Source organism: Mustela lutreola, chromosome 10, assembly GCF_030435805.1.
Source record: "Mustela lutreola isolate mMusLut2 chromosome 10, mMusLut2.pri, whole genome shotgun sequence".
Taxonomy (NCBI): Eukaryota; Metazoa; Chordata; class Mammalia; order Carnivora; family Mustelidae; genus Mustela; species Mustela lutreola.
This window is the reverse complement of record NC_081299.1, coordinates 8,105,174-8,131,292: the sequence shown is the minus strand read 5'-3', so window position 1 is coordinate 8,131,292 and position 26,119 is coordinate 8,105,174. Positions and strand designations below refer to the sequence as shown.

General features: G+C 50.6%; 1 protein-coding gene across 1 annotated transcript in view; it reads right to left on the bottom strand.

The window, feature by feature from the left end:
* Nucleotides 1–26,119, bottom strand: part of DISP3 (dispatched RND transporter family member 3) — a 55,026-nt gene that overhangs the window by 14,788 nt on the left and 14,119 nt on the right. Inside the window, exons 2-13 of the mRNA XM_059137120.1 lie at nt 20,031–21,135; nt 18,938–19,157; nt 10,512–10,648; nt 9,486–9,620; nt 9,039–9,199; nt 7,643–7,782; nt 6,524–6,672; nt 6,158–6,319; nt 5,133–5,294; nt 2,972–3,085; nt 2,016–2,152; nt 733–917 (exon numbers count right to left, since the gene is read on the bottom strand). Coding sequence (XP_058993103.1) covers nt 733–917; nt 2,016–2,152; nt 2,972–3,085; nt 5,133–5,294; nt 6,158–6,319; nt 6,524–6,672; nt 7,643–7,782; nt 9,039–9,199; nt 9,486–9,620; nt 10,512–10,648; nt 18,938–19,157; nt 20,031–21,132 — 2,804 coding nt within the window. The 5' untranslated portion in view covers nt 21,133–21,135. The remainder of the gene's footprint in view (nt 1–732; nt 918–2,015; nt 2,153–2,971; nt 3,086–5,132; nt 5,295–6,157; nt 6,320–6,523; nt 6,673–7,642; nt 7,783–9,038; nt 9,200–9,485; nt 9,621–10,511; nt 10,649–18,937; nt 19,158–20,030; nt 21,136–26,119) is intronic.

Here is a 26,119-nt window from a genome sequence, read left to right as displayed (position 1 = left end):
ATACAGAAGGTAAATATGACAGTCTCTTCTCTTGTCTCCTTACGGTCTGGCGGAACGGGGGTGGGGGGAGGAGTGGTGTGGGGGGTGGCATTTATTAAATATTTACTGAATTAATTATATGTAGAGAGTGAATAGTGCCTTGGAGAGGAGGTTAAAAGCGCACACATCCACTCATTTGGCCAGTGTTCACCGAGAACCCCCTGGGTGCCAGGCCCGACGCTGGGGACACAGCGACAGAAATGGTCAAGGATGCTCCCGAGGAGACAGGTTATAAACAGGTCAGAGTGATTCCAGGTGGTGCTGGGGGCTGGATAGGGAGCAGGGGGAAACGCTTGGTTCTTCTGGTCGGGGAGGGAGTTCCCGTCAGCGACAGCCTCTCCCAAGAGGGGACCCTGGAGTGGACACCTGAATCCCGGAGAAAAGTCATCACACCTGAGGAGCTAGGAAAGAACATTTGAGGCAGAGGGAGCCCCAAGTGCAAAAGGCCTGAGACGTGCCTGCTACTGCAGGGAGGGGCGGAGCCAGCGCGGGGCAGGGGGCAGACAGGGGAGCGGGTCCCCGGCCCATCCTCTGCGCAGGCGTCCCCCGCTCCCCAGCCCTGGGCTGGGAACTAGTTGAACACACGTGTGCATGTGGACAGGAGCCTAAAGGCATCTAAAGGTGCCTGCTGACATCTCTCGGTGGAGGGGGTGGTCCTGCTGGCCAAAAGGGGCTTATCCACGAGGCTGTTACCGCGTGTGCTGCTGTTCCTTGGCGGCCGCGTAGAAGCTGAAGTCAAACTTCCAGCCCCGCTTGGTGTCGCAGGCCAAGGTCGTCACCATCCACTTGCGGGAGGGGCTCGCCGGCTGGAGCAGCCCTACTGTAGACATACAAGCGGTGAGCTTCTTGGTGAAGTTACCCAAAGGCGCTCTATACACCTAAGCAGTGGATTGACAGAGACAAGACAGGTGACTCCGGGGGGTTGCCTCAGCCTGGGCCCAGCCTCAGGCTCCGGTCCCTCCCTCCCTCCTGGGCAGCTCCCCGACCCTGTCCCAGTACCCGCAGAGGGGCGGGGCAGAGCCCTGGGCAGAGGCTCAGGAGGCCTGGGTTCGAGTGTGAAGATGGAGCACGCCCTTCTCTCCCTGTCTGAGCCTCGGTCCTCCCCCCCAGCGGGGCACCTACTCTGCCCGGGTCCTGAGCTGGGCAGTGAGCGTCAGCAGCGAGAAAGATGGGCTTGGCCCCTGCCTCCAGGGAGCCCCCAGGCACAACAGCTTTAGGTTCTACTGGGGGCTATGAATGTGCCAGGATGCTAAGACCGGGGATACATGGGCAGGGGAGGAGGAGGGCACACCAAGAAGTGGGTCAGTGCAGGGCTGTCTGAGGGGGTGACATTTATGCTGAGGCCTCAACGAGGGGCCTGCCATGCGTTCCGCTGGAAGGAAAGCTTTCGAGGCAGCGGGAACAGCAATGCAAAGTCTCAGAGTCAGGAAATGCCGCAGACACCGCACCATTCAGATGGAAACAGAAACCCTGAACAAATGAGTTGACCCAGGGCATAACTTGTCCAAGAAACACAGATGATTCCTGAGAGGGAGAAACTGGAGGACTGGGGCGGCCCTTAGAGGCCCTGTTCTGGGGTGCCGGAGCAGCTGCCAAGAATAGTCACCTAGCTACCAGCTACCAAGCACTTCCTGTGTCCTAAGCACTACCTACCCTTACCTCATGTACCTCCAACCCTGGCTGTCATTTATGCACCCCATTTCACAGATGAGGAGACTGAGGCTCAAAGAGATTAAGCAATCTGCCCCAAGACACACAGATTATAAATGGCAGCGCCAGGACTCGAACCCAGGTCTGCCTGACCTAGAAGCCTGTGCCGTCACTACTCTGTAGGTACCACAGACCCGGCTGGGAGAGGGTCCTCGTCTGCCTCACAGACCCTGCCTCGCCCTCCCGATGTGGCCAGGGTCCACCAGTGTGGTTCTGAGGGCCCCTTCCCCATACTGGCAGTCCACATCACTGCAGCCCAGGCTTACCTGGAAGGAAGGCACCTCCCCGTCCCCAGGGGACACGATCTGCCAAGGGGCTGGTAGGCTGGCGTTGAGGGAGAACCTGTACACAGCCGGGTGGCCTTTACTCTTCACCTTGGAGACATACACGGTGCCTGGGGAGTCTGGGAGACAAATGAAGGGTGGAGAAGGGGCAGACAGTCACCTTGCCTGGCTTCCCTGGACTTGGAGCAGCCCACTCTCTGTTCTGTGGCCCGAGGAGCTAAGCCCTGACTTGGGCTCCTTTCTAAATGTGGGCTCTGTTCCTCTCCACTGGACCAAACCCATGGCCATGATGGGGGATGCTGGTGGTGGACGTGGGGATGGGGTGGTGGGCACGGAGGAAGTGGGAGGTGGTCGTGGTCACCGGGATGGGGCGGCACAGTAGGTGGCCACATTGGCAACGACGTTACAAGTCGTGGGAAGATGTGCCGTCTGGGCTAGGGTAGCTGCCCTGCTGCCTGTGATGGGGGCGGGGGTGAAGGGCAGGGCCAGAGCTGCGAATGACAATGGCAGGCAGTGCAGATGGGTGAAGACAGCCATGGGGTGACAAGGACACACAGAAGTGCCCCATGGGGGAGCTAATTCCCACACGGGTCCCAGTGTCCCAGCTCTGATGGGGATCTGGGCAGGGATAAGTCACTCTTTGGGGCTCAGGACACTCCTGCCCGTCCCCAGACACTGAGGAAGGATCTGGCACACGCAGCAGGTCCATGGGAAGCCAAAGGCCTGGCTGGGGTGGTGTCAGGAGGGGATACCACTGTTCCGACTGAGGAGAGCTAGTAGGATAGTGGGCGAGGGCCCGAGTTCACCTCCCAACCCAACCCCACCTCAGTGTCCCCAAAGCACAGACCCTTGTTCTCATCAGGAACACCCTAGTACTAAGGCAGGATCTCTCAAAGCCACCCCCCTCCCTCACCAGCCAGACCACACTCCCCACTAACCCTGTGGGGTGGCCTCAGGCCGGCCGGCCCAGGAAACCCCCGAGCCCCGCTTCTTCTTCTCCAGAGACGTCCGGATGTTGTTCTGCAGGCTGTGGGGCTTCTCCTGGAACAGACCTACCCCCGCAGCTCGTTAGGGACAGCCGGGCCTCCCTGGCTGAGCCCAGCAGGGGAAGGCAGAGACTGAGAGAGCTGGCCACCCTAGGGACATGGGCCTCGGGGCCCCCGGCTCGGGGGACGGGCGACAGGGGTCTGAAAGAAACTGGATAGAACTGAACAAAAAATGCCAAATATTGAATTTGCAGGAATCTTAAGGCAAAAGGAAGGCACCTGTCTGCTCCATCTGGAGAAAGACACTGACACTTTCCCTCCTCACCCTCGCCGCGCCTCACGCCCCTCTTCTGTCAAATGGGTGATGCTGAACCTCCAGAGGGTGGGCGGCAGGACCAAACAGGACACTGCCTCTCACGCATTTAGCTGATAAATGCTCCACAAGCAGGAACAGGTAGAAATGGAACGCCATCCACCAGCTGAGATGACAGGAGATTGTCCTGTTTGGCCTCAACAACTGGGATGAATTTTCTGGTTTCCTTTGTTGTTGTTTCATAAGAAGAATTTTACACCCTCAAAGATGCAATCTTCACAGTAATTCTCGGAGGTCACTATCATTAACCCCATATGACAGAGGAGAAAGCAGAGAGGTTCGGGGAGGTTCTGTGACCTGCGGAGGAAGTGACAGGAAGAGCCTCATTTGGATCCTGTCTTGGTGGCCCTGAAAGCCCTTTCTGCCACAAACCCAACAGGCCTCCCAAAGGGCGGTTCAGGGAGCCAAGAGGGCCAAGAGGCTGAGGGCTGGACTTGGGCCAGCGTCCTGGCCCTTCTCTGGACAATTTTAGGAGCTTCAGCACCATTGTGGGTTTCACCTAGCTAGGAAACAGGGACTGGCTTTTTGACTCTGAGCCCCGGGGGACAGCAGGTGGCCTCCAAGCAGCAGTGGTCACGAAGTCCGATGCGTACGCATGGGCAGGAGAAGAGTTGGGGATGCGGCCGGGGCTGGCTCCAATTACGGAGGCGCTCTTCAAGCACCTCTCTGAGCTGCAGTCGATTAGCGCGCATTTGGCTAATGCCATTACCGAGGGGAAGGCCAGGTTAATGCGAACACCGCCCTAATTAAATGAAGGCAATTACAGCAGTCGGTGCATCTTCTCCTAGGAGCTGGAACGACAAGCCCAGCATCCTCTCATTTGATTCTAACGGACCTGGCAAAGCTGTATGACCTTGCGCCAGCCTCCCCTGGCCCCAACCCCAACCTCCGGCTCCCCCCTGTGAAATGAGGGCCTGGATCAGACGACCTCTAAAGCAAGGCGACATCTTCAACTCACCTCCTTGCTCATTCCTGATGCCCACACCTCATCACTGTTTCTATGGATTTCACCTCCTCGAAACCTCTTGACTCCACGGCCACCGTGAGCATGCTGGCCCCAGGCCCGCTGACTCGGGGTCAGACGAGGGCACCAGCCTCCTGCCTGGTCTCCCGGCCAGCTGCCACCCTCACCCTCCCATCCATATCCACACGGTGCCCAGGACACTGAATCATGGCTCTTCTCTGCCTAAAATCCTCCAGGAGTTTGCCTGACTGTTAGAATCAAATGCAGACGCCAGCCCTCCAGTCCCTGGCCCGGGCCCACCTGCCTTGCCTTAGCTCCTGTGACTGACTCTCTCACACTTGGCCTCGGCCTTGCCCATCGCTGGTGCTTCCCTCTGCCAAGACCTCTTCTCTTCTCTCTCAGCCTGGCTAAGTCTTTCCCTTTCTTTGAGCCTCGGCTTAGACACTGCCTCCTCCAGGAAGCCCTCTGTGATGCTGAGCTCCCCAGGCTCCCCGTTCTCCCTCCATCACAGCTACCTACTATTCCAATGCTGGCCCCTAGCAGGCAAATGGACTCCCAGAGCTCAGGAAGCCTGTCTGGCCCACGACAGTTTCCCCAGCACTTGGTAAATACCTGTTTCAAGAAATGGGGAAACACTGAGGCTCAGATGTGAAATGATTTGCTGAGGTCGCACAGTGATAGGAGCCTGGACCTTGCATCTCACAGGCTGACAGTCTTTGAGACCTGAACTCCAAAGAGAGCAGGGAGCCGGGGGGAAAACCCCACTGAACTCTCACCTGAGCAGGTGATACAGGATATGCCCTCGGCACTCAGGTTGTACTTGAGGTCCAGTAGCACCTGGATGTTGGTGTCGGGCCGGAAGAGCAGGGGGGCCCGGCTGGCGGGGCGGAGCCGGCTGACGAAGACCAGGGACAGGATGAGGACAGAGATGAAGAGCCCTGCCAGGAGAGGAGGCACGCTAGGTGGGCCCGGGAGGCTAGGGAGGGTCCTTCACAGCCCTGGGGAAGAGCTGCTCCCTTTATGGGGGAGCAGTGGGGGGGGGGCAGTGTCCCCAGGAAGCTAGCAGAGGTGTGGCACGGCAGCTTGTGGGTGAAGCTGGTCAGGGACTGGTCCTCTGGGGTTCGGGGCTGGATGTTATTTGTGTCACTTGGGGAGGCAGACGAGAAGCTGCAAGGTTGCACTCTTGGGCAAGAGAGTACCTAACAGTTTCTAAAGAGCCCACACGTCTGCTTAATTATACACAGCCCTAAATACAGTCCGTGATTAGAATAATATGAGACTGACGCGCTACCTACTGCGCTAACGAGGCACCTCGTGATTAGAATAATAACAGCACTGAGCCTTTATTGGGCACTTACTGCGTGCCACACCCTGGGCCGAGTTCTTTCCTTGCACCGTGGTTTGCCCTCCGTCTGCCCTAGTAGATACTATTCTTATCCTCAGGAACAGGTGAGGAAACTGAGGCTCAGACTGACTGACATACTCCAGGTTACCCAGCCAGTATATGGTAGAATTAGGATTCCAACCTGGCCAAGCTGGTCTGACTCCAGAGCCCAAGAATCTGCTCCACAGCCCGGTGTGATGACTGGCACACAGCGGGTGCTCCATCAGCAACAATTATGGGGGACCAGCTCCATTCCACACGGGAAGGGGAGATGCGAGACGCCAACCCAGGATCATTTGCAGGAGGGGTGCTGGACTCCCACCGCCAATGCGTCTTTTGGGGGAGTCTGTCCCCCATACCTTAGGCACTGGGGAAAAGCTGCCTGTCTGAGGGGAAGGAGGCAGAGACCCCACTTACCCACGATCACCCAGCGGCTCTTCACAGCAGACCACAGCGCCCAGTGGTGCAGCAGCTCCTGTAGCTGGGCAATAAGCTGGCCACGGCTGCCCTGGTCGGGGGCTGGCTGGAGGCTCTCGGTGGGCACAGACACCAGGGCCACATCTCCTAGCTCCAATGACACTGCCAGGACAGAGCAGCAGCCCCTCAGAGGTCAAAGGCCACCCTGGTCCCCATCCTCTCTAGGGAAGCCTAAATGCTTGATGAGGATGCCCGAAACCGTGAGCACCAGCCTGTCCTCACACTGTCTTGGCAAAAGTGACTTCCCTGACAGGGGCAGGCTCAGCTCCTGCCGGGGTCAGCAGGGCAGGTTGAGGCCACACTCACCTGGCTCCTCTTCAACATTCAGCAAGGGAATGTCATCGTCCAGGTAGGGCATGGGGCCCTGGGCAGGGCTGTCCCCAGCCCGCTGCGGGGCGGCGAAAACGTCCCCAGGAAAGTGCAGGGAGCTCTTGCGGCCACACTTCTGGTGGCAGCTGCGGAGACAGTGTGTGTGGGGGGGAACGGGTTGAGCCCCGAGGACCCCAGGTGTGCAGGGCAGGTGGGCAAGGCCCCAGCTACCATCCTGAGCCCCAACATGCTGCTGTGGACGTCTCCTGGGGGACATTCAGCACGGACTCCCAGGAGCCCATTGCCTGATCTCTTTCTGGGTCCCTCTCCCGCCCCCTCCACCCAGACCTCCGGTGCCACCACACTTCCTCTAGGGAGACAAAGGGTGACGGCAGCCATGATCCAGGGAGAGGGTCTCCTGCCCTGGTGCGGCCTGCCCCAATCCCAGAGCGCCTGTCCTCCCTAGTACCCAAGCCCAGCCAGCCACCCCGGCCCGGCTCCCTGGGGCCTCCAGCCCTCCCTCTTGTCCTCTCTTACCTTCCCAGATCACTCAGCCTGCAAGACCCCAGCCCTGCACCTTCTGGCAGCAACTGGGGGCTGACCCATCCCACTATGTCTAAATTTTAGATAGACATAGTCAGTGCACTATGTCTAAATTTTACTCCACCAAGGCGAGAATGCGAGAAGCATTTAACATGGAGGCTGGCGTGGGGGCCATTCAGACCACTGGGTTGAAATCTTGCCTCTGCTGCCTACTGAATGGGCGACCTTGAGAATGTCGCCCACCCTCCCCCAGCCCTTGCTTTCTCATCGGTAAACAGGGAGAAACAAGGGAACCTAGCTCCAAGGGTCCTGGGGGGCATAAGGTCTTATATAAAAGCACGTGGCCCACTTCCTGGCATGGAGGAGTGTTCCCAAATGGTAACTACCTGGCAGGATCCTCTTCTCCCTCCTCGTGCCTGCAGGAGTGCCCAGCAGAGAACTGGGCACACAGAAGGTGCTCCATAAAGGATCAGAAAGCTTGTAGAAGGGGGGAGTTGCAGGCGTTCCTGGAGGACCTGTTATGGACATTCAGTGGGAGGAGGGCACGGTCCCTCCAGCTCTATGGCCACTCACCTGGTTTGGCAGGCGCTCTCTAACGGTGCCATGTAAAGGCTCCAGATGCCCAGGGCAGCCGGCATGGTGAACAGCACAGCCAACCAGCAGCAGGACACGATGAGAGACATGAACAGGCCAAAGTCATGGACGGCTGGGATCTGGCAATGGAGAGGTACAGGTGGGCTGTGAGGCTGCTCGGGTCCGGCATCCAGGGAGCCAGCATCCCTGCAGCCAAAGGCTCTCTGGACCCCAGACCACTCCCAGAATGCAGGGCGGGGGGAATGAGGAGGCCGAGGCTGCCAGGAGGACCTCAGAAGGCAAGGGACTGGGGGAAGCTCAGGTCCACACTGCGCCTCGCTGCCCACAGTGACATCTGGCACGGAGTAAGCGCTCGCTAACGGATGTTACCCGAGTGACTGGGGCTCAGAGGAAGACAGCCTGTTAGAGCAGGCCACAAGTGAGTGAGGGAAAGGGAGAGAGTGCTCACAGGTGCTCCCGGGGCTGCGGAGCAATGGAGTGTCCCAGGGACACACACAGGGATGTGGCGGTCAGAGGGAAACTAACCAGCAGCGTGCAAGCCTTTGCTGCTTGTGAAAAACTTGGACAACCAGCCTGTTTCAGTCCCTGAATAATCCACAGAGGAGGTGAGTGAGGCCTGGAGGTCCTAAGGTCACACAGCCAGTCACAAAAGGAACCTAGAACCCAGCTCTGCCTGTTTTCGGGACACAGTTCTCTAGCGAAACCTGGATACTCCCAAAGCATCTAGTGGTTTCTAAATGGGATACCTGGCCTAGGTCCTTAAATGTTTTGAAGGCTCGGGTGGGCTCACTGCTTTTCGGGTTCTGTCAGCACCAAGGACCTGGCCCAAATTCAGTAACTCAGATCCTTCTCCTGAGCCCAACTCAGGGGCCTGAAGGAGCATGGGGCCAATGAGAGGGACATTGATGAGAAGGATGACAATGTAGGGTAAAGCTGCTGGGTGGGAAGAGCTCTGGACTGGGGGTCTGTGGACTTGGTCAGGCTCACCACTGACCAGCTGTGTGACCTTGAGGAAATCACGTTACCTCTCTGGGCCTCAGTTTCAGTATTAGGAAAAAAGGGATGTAATTGTACCTTTCTCATATGTCTTAAAAACTAAATGTGGAGGAGCTTTGCAAATTGTCACATACCCTTCAGGGCAGAGGTTGGATTACTATTAATGAGCATTAATAATAAATACTATTTGTATTTTTGTAATTTCTCCATTTGTTAATTTCTGGCAATCATCCAGGAGCAGGAACGGAGTCTAGGGACATGGCAGGAGCCTTGAGGCCAAGGCTGTGTGGCTGCAAGAGAAGGGGTGAGTGGGAGGAGCGAGCCCAGGGTCTATGGGCATAAGGGGGAGGCTGAGCCCGGGACAAAGGCCATCTCTCACCTGGGAAAAAACATTAGCTGCGTAGGCAGCAGCCGTGGTCAGGGAGGTGAAGAACGTGGCCTTGCCGGCCGTTTGGATGGTGTGGATCATCCGCAGCTGTGGGTCCTCCAGGTGGCTGGCCTGGCGGTAGGTGTTGACGAACACAAAGACGTCGTCCACACCTATGGGTGGTTGCCCCAGGCCAGCAGGGGCAGGCTCAGGATCATGTTGCTTTCTCCAGAATCAGACCCACGCTGGGCCTGCACCAACCCTGAGTGGCCCCCCAAGAGGTCAGGCTCCCTGATAGTCCTACTTCTCAGCCTGGAGTTTGGAAAGGCCCATCTGACTTGGCAACCCCCCCGCCCCAGAATCCAAGTCCCACCCTCCACGCTTCCCCAGGATGAGGGCCCTCATTCCAAATCTTCACCTCCTTTCCACCCTTCCTGCCATGCCACAGAGGCAACTCACCGATGCCCACTATCACGAAGGCAGCCACCCCATTGAGGATGCCCAGGTACTGGATGCCGAAGACCACATGGTACAGGAAGAGTGCCACCAGGCAGCTGAGGCCAATGCTGGCAATCCCGAAAAAAGACAGGAACACTGGGCAGGGCGAGAGGTACATGGGTTAGAGTGGGAGGGTCAAACAGACCACACACCCTTTGGGCACACAACTGGGTCCTGCCTCATACCCTGTGTCCCCACAGAGTACCCTCCACTGCCCGGGTATGCCCTGAACAGTTCTCATGCCCAGAGAGAAGGGTCCAGGCAGGAGGCCAGAGTGGCAGAGGGAGCCATCTGAGTGGGTGGTTCACAGGCCCTCACCTTCGTAGAACTGACCTCAGTTGCTGGTAGGGAATTATTATATATTTCACATCTGTCACCCCAACAGACTAGAGGTTCCATGGGGCTAGTAAATGTGTCTGTGATGTTCATTACTGGATCTCTGGTGCCTCAGGGCACCCGACACATAGTCAGTGCTGAATTTGTATTTGTTATGTGAATGAAAGGATATCTTTTCCATTTGTGAAGGTATGATGAACCTGCCATTTGCTTGGGCAATAGAGAGTACCTACTGTATACACAGTAAGAAGCAGCCAGGATATGTGGGAAGGTAGTGTTAAGGTGAACTAAGGGACAAAAGGGCAGCTGACCTGAGACTATAAAACATGCAATGGAATAATCCATAAAGGAGGGCCCGATATTCCAGACCCCCAAAACAAAATTTTTAGCAAGGAAACAATGGTCAAAGGGTACAAGGTTAAGCATGCAGGGTCCTGGGAGCAGGGGCCCTCAGGTATGGCCCGAGCTGAGTCTGGACTACAGTCCACCTGCCTGGGGTTGGAAGGTGATCTCTGAACACCCCGCTCCACCAGCTCTGACACAGTGGATTCAAGACGTGGCATTCTGGAGAAGGCAGGCTTTGGTGGGACAGGAGCACACGGGGAAGGGGGAGGGGAGCTGGCTCTTGCTGGGCCTTCTGAGGAGGCCTACCAGAGCAGGAGGTGAGAATGTAGACGAGGGCTGCGATGCAGCTGCTGCTGATGAAGGCCAGGAGCATGTCATTGTTGAAGGTCCTGCGCACCTCATAATCAAAGAGGTCCGTCCCCCCGTATAGAACCTGGACTTTGCTGGAGGGGTGGAGAGGAAACACAGAAGTGGGTTGCAGATGGCTGTTGACACTTGGAGGCAGAGGAGCTATCCATCTCCATAGAGGCTCTTTACTTTGGCTCTATGTTGAATCACCTGGGGACTTCCAAAAATCCTGATGTCCAGGCTGGACACTAGACAAATTAAACCCGAATTTCTGGGGTGGGGTTGAGTCATCAGGGTTTAATCCCAGGTGATTCAAATGTATGGCCAATGTTGAGACCCTGCTTGACACAGACGATAGTCAATCACTGTCGAATCCTTTGTCATCTCCCAATCCTCAACATTCACTGCAAAACCCTAAATTCAAACCAGCTTCCACACAGCTATTTCATGTGTGGAGAACACAAGCTATTCTTAATAATAACAAAAACATAACCAGCTGATCACATTGAATTTTAAAATACAAACAGGAGGGACATCTGCCTCTGGCCATGATGGAGTGATAAGATGAAATCTAGATTTACCCTCCCCTTAAAATTAACAACAACAACAATAACAAAAAAGAAAGAAAATATATAAAACAAGATTCTGGACATGAGACAACACAGGATGATGATACCTGAGAGATGAGAATCAAAATGGATCCTGTGCTTATCTTCACTTATCACCTTGAGAGTTGCTGGGCTCCCTGCAGCATAATGAGTTATATATCTCATCCACCCAAAGGAGAGTGAAACTTCCCCAAACTTGATGGAAACTATAAGCCTGCTGATTCAAGAAGCTCAAGCAACTAACTCCAAGTACAAAAAAAAAAAAAAAAAAAAAAAAGAAAAGAAAACCCACAAAAAACCCCCCAAACCATGAAATGACAACAATGCCCATCATAATAAAATTGCTCAAAACCAGTAATCAAAAGAAAGTCTTAAAAGCAACCTGAGGAGAAAGACCCATTACATACAGAAGAACAAAACTAAGGATGACTTCTCATCAGAAACCATGCACATGAGAGGATAATGGAACAGTACCTTTTACCTACCAGGAAAACAGCTGACCCAGAATTTTATACCCAGCAAAACTATATTTCAAAAGCAAAGGCAAAATGAAGACTTTTTCCAAATACACAAAAGTCCAGGACATCTGGACTACAAGAGATGTCAAAAGAAGTCCTTCAGGTACAAAGGGAAGGATAGCAGATGGAAACATGGATCTACACAAAGGAATGAAAAGAACTGGAAATAGCAAAGGCATGAACTGGAAATAGCAAAATCATGTAAAACTTTCCTATTACTTGTTTAAGTCTCTTTATAAGATAATTGATCATTTAAGCAAAAATAATAATGTAGTGTGGTATTTATAACATGTATGAAAATAAAACACATGACAAAAATAACATAAAGGCCAGGAGGAAAGAAATGGTAGTATACCACTGTAAGGCTCTCACACGATATACAATATGTGTAACATCATCTGAAGGTATGCTGTGATAATCTAAGGTTGCATACTCTAGGCACTGACGCAAGCACCAAAATAAATAAAAAGTTATAGCTAAAAGGCTAACAAAGGAAATAAAATGCAATAATAAAAAATAATGAATTAGTCCAAAAGAAGGCAAAAGAGAGGAAAAGGGAAACAAAGAATATATGATAAGTAGAATAAAATAAGAGAGATTTAAGTCTTACCCTATTAACAACTGCATTAACTATAATGGTCTAAATACCCCAATTAAAAGGCAGATACAGTCACACTAACTTTAAAAAATTAAGACCTAGCTGCTACAAGAAATGCATTTTATGATTTTTTGAAGATTTTTTTAATTTAAGTAATCTCTACACCCAACGTGGGTCTCTAGCTCATGACCCTGAGATTAAGAGTTGCATGCTCCTCTGAAACCCACTTTAAATGTAGACACAAACAGGTTAAAATCAAAAGGATAGAAAAATATATGCCATGTTAAGTCAAAAGAAAGTGGAAATAGTTATGTTAATAACAAATGAAATAAATTTTAGAGCAAAGAGTATTACTAGGGATAAAGAAGACAATTTCAAAATGATAAAGGGTTCAATTCATCCAGATAACACAATAAACCAATTTGACCTAATTGATATTTATTAAATACCCCACCCAACAATAGCAAAATATGTGTTCTTCTTAAGGGCACAAGGGAATATTTAACAAGACAGATCACAATCTGGACCATAAAACAAGACCCAATAAATTTAAAAGGACCGAAGTCATACAAAGTATGTTCTCTGACCACAAAAGAATTAAATTAAAAATCAACTACAAAATATCTGGAAAATCACCAAATATTTGGAAACTAAATAACATACTTTTAAGTAACCCATGTGTTAAAAAAAAAAAGAGAGAGAGAGAGAGAGATCAGAAAGGAAAATAGAAAATATTTTGAGGTGCACCTGTATGGCTCAGTAGGTTAAGTGCCTTTGGACTCAGGTTATGATCCCAGGGTCCTGGGATCAAGACCGCATCAGGCTCCCTGCTCAGTGGGGAGTCTGCTTCTAGTTTTTCCTCTCCCTCTGCCCCACCCCCCTGCTTGTGTTTTTTCTCTCTGACTCAAATAAATAAAATCTTTTAAAAAAACTATTTGAATTGAATGAAAATAAAAACACAACATATGAAAATTCATGGGATGTGCTAAAACTATACTGAAAAGGAATTTTATAGCAATAAATGCCTATATTGGAAAAGAAAAAAGGTTTCAAATTAATGACCTCAGCTTCTACTTGAAAAAGTATAACAAGAGAAAATTACATGTAAAGTAGACAGATGAAAGGAAATAATGAAGATCAGAAAAGTTAATGAAAAACAACAAAACCAATAGAAAAAAAATCAAAGAACCCTAAAGCTAGTTTTTTGAAAAGAATAGTAAAATCGATAAACCTCTAGCCAGACTAATCATGAAAAAAGAGAGAAGATACACATGAAAGAGGTGACATCTCTAGTTCCTATAGATATTTAAAAGATAATAAGGGAATATTATGAGCCACTTTATACCAACAAATTTGACAATTTAAATGAAATGAACAGATTTCATGAAAGACTCAAAACTACCACAGCTCATCCAAGAAGAAATAGAAAACATTACTATCCCTATGTATATTTCTTAAATGAAATTTTTAAAGTTGAAATATCCCTGTGTGTGTGTGTATTTTTAAAATATGCAAATAAAGAAATGGATTGATGAAATAGAACATTGAGACCATAAAGAAGCCCACATATATAAGGATAATAGATTTTTGTCCTAGGTGCAAAGGCAATCTTTGTTAAAGGGATGATATTTTCAATAGACGATGTTGGAACAATTAGATACCTGTATAGAAATATGTGGCATCTCCACACACTGGTTACTGCTCAGCATCTAAAAATAACAAACTATTGATACCTATAACAACATGGATATAACTTAAAATAATTAGGCTGAAAGAGGTCAACTAAATGAGTGCATACTGTATCATTCCAAGAATATAAAATTCTAGAAAATGAAAACCAGTATACAGTAATAGGAAATGGAAAGTGGTGCCTGAGATAGGGGTGGACAGACAAGAATGGGGAGGATGGAGTCATTAGCCAGGGTACAGAGCAAACTTTGGGGGGAGGTAGATATGTTCACCATCTTGATTATGGTAAAGGTTTTATGGTGTATTCATGTACCAAAACTAATCAAGCTGTAATTTTTAAGCATATGCAGCTGGGTTGTATGTCAATTATATCTCAATAAAGCTGTTTAAAAAACCAAATGGAACATTTAAAAGCCAAGTAGAAAAGATCTTTGGATTATCTACTTTGTTGAACTAAATAGGTTAATGGATCTTTCATTAGAGTAGAACACTGAAAGATCAAGCAATTCCTTAGTTATTAATTAATTAATTCATTCATTTGTATAGCATTTATAGAGTGCCTTTGAAGTTCTAGGTCCTATCTTAGTTGCTGGCTATAAAAAGACACAGGCCCAAATTTTTACTCTCAGGTATAAAGGAATAGCTCAAGGAAAAAAAATATTCTTGCCAAGAACTACAAAAAGTCAGATAAAATAAAAAAATAATCTGAGGACAGTAGAGAGTATATGAGAATAATGAGGAAAGGAACTCTAGAAAGATTCTGGAAAGAGAACTTAGGAAAGGTAAATTGTCCTTCTGTGGCTGTTTTCATCCTGGAGGCATCTGCTGATTCTGAACACAGGCTGAAGGCTAAAAATTAAGTCTGGGAGTCAGATGAATTAGCAGAGTTTTGGGCAGAAACCTTTAGACCAGCAGAGCAAAATGTCAGTTTCTTTCTCAGTATTTGTACTGAGTACTGGAGCTGCAGGAAGCATTAGGCTAAAAGTCTAAGCAGAAACCTCTGAAAAGGTGACATGGAGCTTTGTTTTTGTTTTTGTAGTTTTGAGAAACAAATATTAGAGTTTGTAACCTGTCAAGGGAAAGAGTTGTGCAGAATACACCAGGTTCCCAGTTGAAAATTCTAGAGAATCAAGAGCAAACAAGAGGCAGACTGAGACTTTGCAGGGCTGCAAAATAGCCTTGACTCAGTGAAATGGTTGGCTACTTAAGGTAATCAGTTACAACTCTGCCTAGTGGAGAGAAGGATAAACTTTCTGTGCATGAAAAAAATATCATCTGGACTTCTTTGTTTTTTATACACAATGTTCATCACTCAATAAAAATTACGAGGCATTGGGTGGCTCAGTCGTTAAGCATTTGCTTTCAGCTCAGGTCATAATCCCAGGGTCCTGGGATTGAGCCCTGCATTGGTCTCCCTGCTCATCGGGAAGCCTGCTTCTCCCTCTCCCTAGCTTGCGTTCTCTCCCTAGCTCTCTCTCTGTCAATTAAATAAATAAAATCTTTTAGAAAAATTACCAGGCATACTCATAGACAGGACCACATCCAAAAATCAAGTGAAGAACAGATTACAGAAACAAATCCACAAGTTATCCCTATATCAAAAGTCAATGGATAAGGACTTTAAAATAATGATAATTAATATGTTTAAGGAGAGAAAGGATAGTATAGACAAAGTAAATAAAACTGAAGAATTTCGCCAAAGATTTAGATCAATAACAAAGGATCAAATGGAAATTCTCCACAGAAAAATGTAACATTAACCTTCAAATCTCAATAGACATTAATTAGCAGATTAGATATAACATAAGACTGGAGTATAACAGTGAACTGGAATATCTAAAACACAGAAGGAAATTAAACACAGAAAGTAACATATACCAGAACATAGAAAAAAAATTAAAACCTTGGGAAGAGCACTGAAAATACATGGAACTCAGTGAAAAGATCTAACATTTGTGTAATTAGAACTCTAAAAAGGACTCCTAAAAGGTAAAAGCAATATTTGAATAGGAAATACCCAGGAAACCCTTAAAACAGATGACAGTTATAAACCTACAGACTAAAGAAGTTCTGTGCACCCCAAGCAGAACAAATACAAAGAAAACTACACCAACATAAATCATAGTTTTCCTACTCTTGCTGAAACCAAAGCCAAAAAGAAATCTTAAATGCAGCCAGAGAAAAAAGATACGTTTCAAAGGGGCAACGAAAATATTTACAGCTGACTTTTCCACAGAAATGATGGAAATCAGAACACAATGGACCAACAACTTTAAAGCAATAAAAGAAAACTACCCATTTATAATTCTATACAAGCAGAGATATGCTTCAGAAATGAAAGTAAATTAAAGATGTTTTCTAGGCAAACAACACAATTTATCACCAGCAAACCTGCACAAAAAAAACCACAAACAAACAAACAAACAAACAAACAAAAAAGAGACTTCTTCAGATACAAGCAAAACAATTCCAGAGGGAAACATGAAGTTGTAGAAAGTAATGAAAAGCAACAGGGAAAGTAAATATGTGAGTAAATATAAATGAGTACTGATTCAGTAAAGTAATAATGTAATGTCTTACGGGGCTTAAATGTACATAGAATTAAAATGCATGCAACAAAATGCAAAGGCTGAAGGGATATAAGTGCAGTGAACATGTTCTAAGATTCTAGTATTATCAAGGAAGTAGTAAAAGAGATTATGTGTACTATTTTGCAATAAGTTAAGGTACATGTTGCCATCTCTTGGATAACCAATAATAGAATAATAAAAGGATCTGATTATTCTACAAGAAGATACTGAAGCCAAGTCTACAGGGATTCTGCTTGTCACCAAACCTATGAAGCTCTAAGGGGATAGGAAGGGGGGCGAGAGGCTTTTCTACGCAGGTGGAGGTTTTGACTCAGCAGCTGATCATATTACCCATAAGGAACTGTCCATATCTGAAACCCTAAAGATCCTCCTCAGCCAGCCCCTCCCAGCTTCCCAACCCAGCAAAGCACCTTTCTCAGGAACACTCCCATTTATTCATCCATCCACCCATCCACTCACTCATTCCCAAGACAATCCCTATACGGGGTTCCTGGCACAGGGGCTAAACCTGTAGAAGTGAGACAGGAACAATCCCAGTCTCAACAGACTCCCAGTCTACTGAAACGTAATGACACTAGACTTCCTTAAACTTTAATGTGCAAACAAATCTCCTGGGAATCCTGCAGGTCAAGGAAAGGCCTGGAGAGTCTGCATTTATAACAAGCCCTGGGTGATGCTGACGCTGCTGATCTGAGGGCTGCCCTTTCAGAAACAAGGAATTAAACAACTAAACGACAGACTGTCAAGGGCCATGATGGAACTGGAGCTCAGAGAGGTGCAAGAACTCACTGGGACTACCACAGCTAAGCGAAGTCGCTGTTATGTGACCCCAGATATGTCTACCTCAGTGTATGCTCTTTCCTGCCTCCTGTAGGGAGAAGGAAGGGCATGGTGGAAGGGGGCCGAGTGGGCTTTTGATCTGCCCAGGCTGTATCTTAATGGATGAACAGGGGGTTCCTTGGCAAAGAAACATGACTGGGAGAAGGTTCCGAGTGCAGCGACTGGCATACAAGCACAAAGGGTAAGGAGTCCAGATTAGAAAGTCTGGGTTTTGTTTTGTTTTGTTTGTTTGTTTGTTTGTTTTTGAGAGAGAGCATAGGCAGAGAATCTTTTTTTTTTTTTTTAAGATTTTATTTATTTATTTGACAGAGAGAGAGAACAAGTAGGGAAGAGAGGCAGGCAGAGAGAGAGGAAGGGAAGCAGGCTCCCCAGCGAGCAGAAAGCCCAGTGCAGGGCTCTATCCCAGGACCCTGGGATCATGACCTGAGCCAAAGGCAGAGGCTTTAACCCACTGAGCCACCCAGGCGCCCGAGAAGGAAGAGAATCTTAAGCAGGATCCACACCCAGTGCGGAGCTCATCTCAGGATCTTGAGATCATGACCTAAGTGGAAATCAAGAGTCGGATACTTAACTGACTGAACCACCCAGGCGCCCCAGAAAGCCTGGATTTTCATGTCATTCCACCATTTATCATTTTGGACAACTTCCTTAACTGTGCTGTGCCTCAATTTCCTCAACTATAAAACGGAGATAATCAGAATGGCACCTACCTTGCTGGGTCAGTGTGAAGATTAAATGAGATGTGTAGAAGGGGCTTTTGCCTGCTCTGTGCCACATAAATGTTAGCTGATTTTCACAGTCATTGCTCAATGTAGTTGCGCAAACTAATGGATGGGTAACGGAGGGAACAAGGGTATTTCAGGCAGAATATTTCCTCCTATGTATGGGGCTGGCCTGTCAGGGCAAAGGACTGAGAAGCATTCCAGTTGTCCATCAGGACTGACAGATGAACTAGCTAATTCCCTTTCTCATTGTATTCGTAGACACATACCCCAACGTCTGAAAGACAACCAGAGCACTCACTGCCTGAGAGCACCTTCGCATCTCTTGGCTCATCTCCTCCTAATGCCTCTAGAAGGGTATCAGGACTTACCATTCCTATTTTACAAGTAGGGAAACTGTGGCCTAGAGAAGAAGAGCGACTCACCAACTATCTCCCTGGGTAGTAGATGCAGAGAGGCCAATACTCCCTGGTCAAGAGTCTTTCCAGAAAGCCCTCTAGCACCATCTCAGGAGAAAAGCAGTATTCCACACCTCCGGGGGGCAAGGGCTTCGGGACTCCCTGCCTCTGCCAAAGCTGTGATGTTCAGTACCCATGAGCACTGATCAAGAAAAGGGTTTATCAGCTGTCAGAGTGACAGCGAGGATGCACCTGGCTCTGCTCCTGATTCGGGAAGAGAGACTTCCTAGGGAGAAGGTTGAGAATGTGTGATCTGGGGTTTAGGAAAAAGAAGCCAGGGAAGATAGTTTCTTGCCCAAACACAGCCCTTTCCTGGTATACACAAGGGCAAATACACACTGGTGCATTTGGACCTCCTACCTAGTAGACTGCTTGGCCAGCATGGCCACGTAGGTGACCACAAAGCTCTGAAACTTGGCCCGCTGCTCCTCCCAGCGATCGTCCACCGAGTAGTAGTTGGGCAGGGGTGCTCCAAACAGGATCTCGCTGCGCAGGAGGGAGCTCTTGAGGTTTTCTGCGGAGAGGCCCTCGTCCACATACCAGTAGAACTCAGGGTGAGTCATGGCCAGCTCTAGGGAGCCTGCAGGGGCGGGGGCCCAAGGAACTCAGAGGGTCAACACCCCCAGCCCTCCATCAACATCACCCTGCCCTCCTCACCATCTGACTCCTCTCTAAGGAGGTAGGCATCTCCCCCTCAGGCTGCCTCCAACTGTCCCTAACAGGACAGAGAGAGGGTTTAAAGAACTCACTAACCACGAGCGGCAGCCCCCGAGACCTGCTCAGGCAGCCCCCAATAAATTCACATTTTATTTGCATGTGAACTTCGCCTGATACCAAGGCTCAGTCTTTGCAGTCCTAGAACTCCACCTTCCCACTGCAGTCCCCCTTCCTCTCCCTAGAACCCTGTCCATGTGTCCCTTAAAAGGCACACCTAAGCCCCCAAGCCCCTCGACCATTCTCTAACCCTCTTCAAGTCTCATCCCCAAATTACCTGCAACGAACCCCACCTTGGTCTCCCTTCAACCCCAGTCTCTTCCCCTGGTTAGATGCCCAGTCCTCTGCCACCACTCCCAGGCTTCCCTCTAACCAGCCTCATAGGCCCAACCGCAGCCCATGCTTTCTCTAACTCCCAATTTCCCTCAACCCTGGTTCGCGTCCAGACCTCCTTCTTTGCCTCCCTGGAATCCCATCTCACACCCAACCCTGCTCCCAGCCCTTCAACCTGTCACCTTCAGGTCACGCCCAGCAGGCAGCTCCAGCCTGACTCCGCCCCACGGCCAAGTCCCACCCTGCCCTCCTTCAGCTGTGAGTTCAAGGCCCGGTTTCCCACGCGCCTCTAAAGCACCTTGTCTCAACCCCAGGAAAACCCAACCCCCGGCCTCACAGAGGCCCCGTCCCTGACGCGCCCCTCCCCATCCAACCCCACCCCCCAGCCACACATAGGTCTGCTCACCCCGGATGTCAGCCAAGTCCTGGCCCATGCCATCATAGTAGATCTTGCCGCCTCTCTCGGTGGGGAAGAAATAGGTCATGAGCGAGCTGGGTGGGGAGCAGTAGGAGTAGGACCCTAGTGGGAGGTCTTTGAGCACCTCGTGGGGCTTCCAGCAGAACTCCCGGAAGCCCGGGTGGTCCATGATCTTGCGCTCAATCTCGTGGATTGTGACCAGCCGCTCACTGGTGAAAATGTTTCGCTCCGCGTCGCCGCGGGCCAGGAAAATGAGCTCGATGCGCCAGTGCGCATGCGTCTGGGTGTTGGCACTCACATAGGAGCGGGAGTAGTCCCAGCGTGAGGCCCCTCGGCGGGCTCGGCTCTGATTGGCCGCAGCCACAGCAGGGGGCGGGGCACTGGGTTGGCACTGCCCATTCTTCTCCAGCCTCTGGTTCATTGGGCCTTCACTCTGGTTGGCTGCCAGATCCGCCGGGGGTGGGGCCTCGCGCCGAAGACGCCCACTCCGATTGGCTTCTGGCTTCTGGTCCGCAGAAGTGTCGGGAGACTGGCCTGGGCGGCGGCGCCTTGGGGCCTCAAAGACTGCCCGTGGGGGCCTGGGGGCCGGCCGGGATAGGTTTCCCAGATGCAGCTGCTGCAACTGCTCTGAGATAAGGCGCTGGAGCGTCTCAGAAGTGAAGTCGGCCAAGTCGCGCCGGTTGCGCCCCCAGGACCCAAACTGGGACTTGAGCGCCAGCGCGAGGGCGTCAAAGCGCTGGGAGGCCTCGTGGTTGCGGATCTCAAAGGCGTTGTAGGAGATGTCAATGTCCAGCGGCGGGTAGTAGAGGAACATGAAGGCTGACAGGGCCATGGGGATGCTGCAGCCCAGGAAGAGCACCAGCCCCGCACAGCACGGGTTTGTGAAAGCCCAGCCCAGGGTACTCCAGAAGCCCGAGGCCGGGGGCCGGGAAGGCAAGGTCCAACGCCTCCAGCAACACTGTCCTGCTCCCCCAGCTTGCGGCCCTGCCTTCTGGGCCCTCCTCAAGGCCTCATCTGTTGCTTCCTCCTCCTCTTCCTGCTCCTCCTCTGGCCACACATCCTGCAGCAAAGGGTCATCCTCCGAGTCCATAGCCTACAGGAGACGGAGAGGGTCAGCAAGCTGGAGAGATGGAGAGGATGGTACCCCATGGCTACAGTTGCCCAGCCCTGGGGATTGACCCTGTCCACGAATACTACGATGGAATTACAAATCAAGCAGGCATTTAACTCAACTGAATCCAATCACTCATACACAACACAGAAAGCAAAAAAAAAAAAAAAAAAAAAAAAAAAAAAAAAAAAGTTATTTGTCCCTCACCTCCCCCATCTAGATCTTGACTTTCAAGGTCACAGAAAAGGGAGAATCACAACCCAGTTGCAAACGGAAGAGACATCTCTTCCCATGTAAGGGTCTTCGAAGGGAACTTTTACTACACATGATTTCCCAGCTTTTGCTTCATGCTCTGATTTCAGGACTCATGGCCAATGTGAAGTGTTACTCCATTAGAATCACTTTTATTTAATCAGCAACTCTGAAGTACCTTGCAGAAGTATCAGGGTAAAAGGGAAAGAACACGATCTTTGGAATCAGATGGACCCGAATTTGGGTCCTGGTCATTTGAACCTTGGCAGCAGGGAAAATCCCTCCGAATCACAGAGTCCTTGTCTGTAAAACAGAGGTGGCCATCCCTGCCCCACACTGTTGCAAGGTAGGTCAAGGGTTGGAGCGCACTGCAGTCTGTGCAGTATATTACTCATTACGTGTCACATAAACGGATTTCTTTGTTCCCCTCTGGGGGCCGTCATGTGCTCAGTTATTGCCATGGGGCTCTGCCAGAGCTAGATGCCTGTCACGGCGCTCCTCAAGAACTCTCCATGGCTCCCCACCCCCTCTTTGAGACGCTGCAGCTGCAGCCACTGTTTGTCAGACTCAGACCACTTAACATGCAGCTCCAGCAACGTCAAACCTTTGGGCATGAGCCGGGGCCAGGCATCTGTCTCCCCAAGACTTGGGCACAAGCAGCAGGAGGGCCTGGCAGGAGAGGGCAGGCTGGGCAGCCTGAGGACTCCAGCAGGGTGGCCCGAAGGCAGGAGGCCTTCCAGCATCCCCGGGCATGGCCTGTCCCCCTTGTCCCTCCTGTCCTCTGTTTGGACGGAGAGAGACTCATTATCAAGTTAGACGCCAGGCATTGAGAAGAGGAAGCTAATTATGCCAGAGCTGGCTAATTAATGCTGCCTTTCCTATTAACATTCTCTAGAGTGCTCCATTTCAATTAGACGGTCTGTCCAGGAAGAGAGGGGGCTGCCGACAGCCCAAAGAAAGTGAGGAAGAGAGGGTGAGGGGAAGGAGGGAAGCAGAGACAGAGAGACAGGAAACGGGAGAGATGAGAGACAGTTGGAAAGAGGAGACGGAGAGGAGAGTGGAATTGGGTGGGGGCGGGCAGGCAGAGATGGGAATAAGGAAACAAGGGGAGAGAGAAACAGAGTGGGGCGAGGGTAGGTGGCAGAGGAGGAGGGCAAAGCAGAAGACTTGAAAGGGAGAGAGGCCTAGAAGGGGTGGGAACAGCTCGTGTAATATGCAAGAGTCCTATGATGAGATAATCAAACTTTCCATTTGCCATGCCCTAAAGCAAGCCTGCTGAGGGGATGCTATCTGCTCCGGGGCCCAATTTGTATTAGCAGAAACTCCTGAGTATGAAACAGAGGCAGCTCAGACTCTCCCTACTTCCGAAAGGCAGAACGAAGTCGACCTTTGGAGGTGGGGGCAGGTGGGAGCCTTGGCCCCACTCCCAGCCTTGGAAGGAGGATGCCGATGGCGTATGGTGGAGGAACTGGGGTCACTTTTGCCTTTTTTCTGGGGTCTACCCACCCTGTCCCCAGCTTTCGGGATGTACAGTTTATAATATATTGACGTGTGGTGGTGATGGTCCAAGGCCAGGATTCTGGGCCACAGCTTCATTCTTTGAGAGATTTGGGGGATCCTCTAACCCACTGCTGCTGCACCAGGAATGCCACTCCCTTCCCCAGGTGTCCGAGTCTAAGGCATCTTTCAAGGTCTTGCTCAAGTGTCACCTCTGATAAGAAGCCTTCCCAGATCTGAAGCCCCCAGCTGCCTGCCTAAGCTTGTCACCACACCTGGGGGGTAAAAAGCACTTAGGGACAAGGAGGGAGAGGCAGAATATCAAGAACTATGGCTTTGGAGGCAGACAAACCTGGGTGCCGATCTCAGCTGTATGACTTAGGGCAGGCAGTGTAGCTGTCCTGAGCCTCGGGTTTCCCATCTGCAAAACGGGGCTAACAATACCCTTCACAGAGGTGTTCGAATGATGTATATGGCAGGCTGACCACAGTGCCTGGGAAAAGACTACTTTTCTCTTATGCCCTGCTTCTTCCCAAAGGCTGTGAACTCCTGCAAGACCCACATGGCCCTTTGCGTCTGCCACAAATGGCCACAGCAATCTCTCTCATCTCATGTGTTTTCTCATGGTATGACTGAGACTTCTCCCGTCTGGAAGTAGTGTCTGCATTCCTTCCCCTTGAATCCGGGAGCGTGGCGGGGTGTGGTGGGAGGGTGGAGACCACAGCAGAAGTGGTGCTCTGAGACGTCTGAGACAAAGGGAAAGGCAGCTCCCCCCGGGCTCTCTTGGGACACTTGGTCCTTGGAACCCAGTTGCCATGCTAGGAGGAAGCCCAGACTAGCCCAGGAGGAGAGACGACAAGTAAGAGCTCCTGCTAACAGCATCAACCACCGCACACACGGGAAAAACACCTCTGGTCAAGGAGTAACCCAAGCCTTCAAGTCTTCCCAGCAGAGACCCAGGTACCGTAGAGGAGAGCTAAGCCACCCTCTCCTGTCCCCTGTCCTGACCCACAGAGTCCATGAGCAAAATGCATTGGTTGTCATACATCCCTAAGCTTGGAGAGGACTGCTGACATAGCAACTGGGACAATTGAAACGGAGCCCTGTCCCCTACGTGTGACTCCATGCCCTGCAGACAACATTTGCTGGATTTAAATGACCAGAAAATTGGGCACAGCCATTCTGCCTCCCGGTGAGAGCACCACAGCTGGGTGGACATGAACTCCAAGAGAGCAGGGACTTAGCTGTTATGTTCCCTGTTGGGTTCCATATGGCCTAAAGTACTTGGTTGGGGGGCGGGGGGTAGTGATCAGTGCTTAGCAGATACTGTTGAATGAAAGAAGGCAACCAAATCTCTGGAGAATCTGAGTTAGACATTAGATAGGACCTCCCCCTGCACAGAGGATAGTCACTCAACAATACAAACACATGGCTGAGAGTGTGGTGACTTCTTCCTTGGGCGGGGGGGGGGGGGGAGGGGGAGAGGATCTTGAGGAAGATGAAACAGACAAGCAAGAATTAGACTCAGTGAGTTGTCTATGGCGCCCCCTGCCCCCTCCATGCCCACCTTCTCAGTCCACCCCTGAAAAGAAAAGCTGTCACGTAGGAAATGATACAAGATTGGTGGTCGGCCACACTGGCTTCAGACCTGGCTCAGCCACCAACTTTCTGTGTGGCCCTGGGCCTGTCCCTCCCTTCTTGGGGCCCTGTCTCGCCCATCTGGTCCTGGGATGGTGAAGATCCAGGTCCTGCTAAGTGTGACATCCCTACAAATTGCTGAGAAGTCTCAGTCCTAGGCCAATGGGGGGGGGGCGAGATCTGAGAGACACCCCCTCAAGTCCAGGGAGGCCCAGCTGGCAGGTGGAGGGTTGACAACCATGCCTCAGTGGGCGACCACCTCCCTGGGCCCTTCTACAGGGCGGACAGCAAACTGCACACTTATTTTCCTTTCTCAAATGATGGGAATTGATCAGCTTAGCAAGAAGCTCCAGCTGCTCCATGGAAAGGAGCTAAAGACCGCTCCACAGTGCCCATCATGAGCTGGCTGCTGTCGCGCCTTTATGGTCTCCCATTAGGGTTGGCTCTTGGGGGGTGCTTCTGCTCAGTAACTAATGTCCTCTCTCTCCCGCACTCTCTCTCTCTCTCTCTCTCTCTCTCCCTCACACACACACACACACGCTCACTCGCAGAGGTGGCCAGAATTAAACTCTGGGCCTCCCAGGAGCCCATGAGCCAAGGGGGGCACACATCCACAGAACAAGCTCTCCCTCCTCTTGGGAGGAGCGAGAGGGGCAGCTGCCTGCAAGGAATGGCAGACCCTTGGGGCCTGGGGAGGAAGAAGATGGCCCACTTCTAAGGGCCAAGTGTGGGGCAACCCAGAGCCACATTTGAAGTATAACCTTAATTTTATAACAGAAAAAAATTCCGCATGTAGACGCATTAAAAAAAATTTATAGTGGTTATCTCAGTCTGGGAGGATTATGGGTGATTTTTATTTTCTTTTTTATACTTGTCTATTTCCAATTTTTCTGCAGTGATCAGGTGCAGCCTTACTTTCAGAGTGAGGAATCACTGTTATTTAAAAATAGAATGTGTGTGTGTGTGTGTATGTGTGTGTGTGTGTGTGTGTGTGTGTGTGTGTATATGGAAGAGATTTTGGTAACAGCCTTCAACTCTTTGAGGAGTTACTATAATCAGCCTGGGAGGAGGGTTCAGTCCACCAAGGAGAGAAAATGAGGAGGGGGTGACTGAGTTGCAGCAGGAGAGACCCTGGTTAGACAGCAGAAGGAACTGGCCAGTGCCCGATGAGTGAGTGAGTATAGAAATCTCCTGCTCCCCCGAGATGAACAGAAAGGTCTTGAAAATGAGCAGGGAGTAGATCATAGCTCCCTGGCCCCAGAAGGGACGTCAGGGCACAGCCAGTCCAACTCCTTCATCCTCCAGCTAGAGAAACTGAGACCCAGTGAAGAGAAGGGACTTACCCAAGGTCTTATTTCAGTGGCAGAGGGACTCTTGGCTTGGAGAGCTCAGTCCGCTCCATCGTCAGATTCGGGGTTAGGGTGGGGTTGGCAGTCCCCGGGAACAACCAGGCATGTGCACCCAAAGAGCCAAATGGGGAAGCTATTTTTAAGGTCTAAGGAAAGACACATTCTTCAAGTCCCAAGCCAGATGGACTCCCCCACCTGGATAGAATGGGACTTTGATGGGAGGCAGTGTT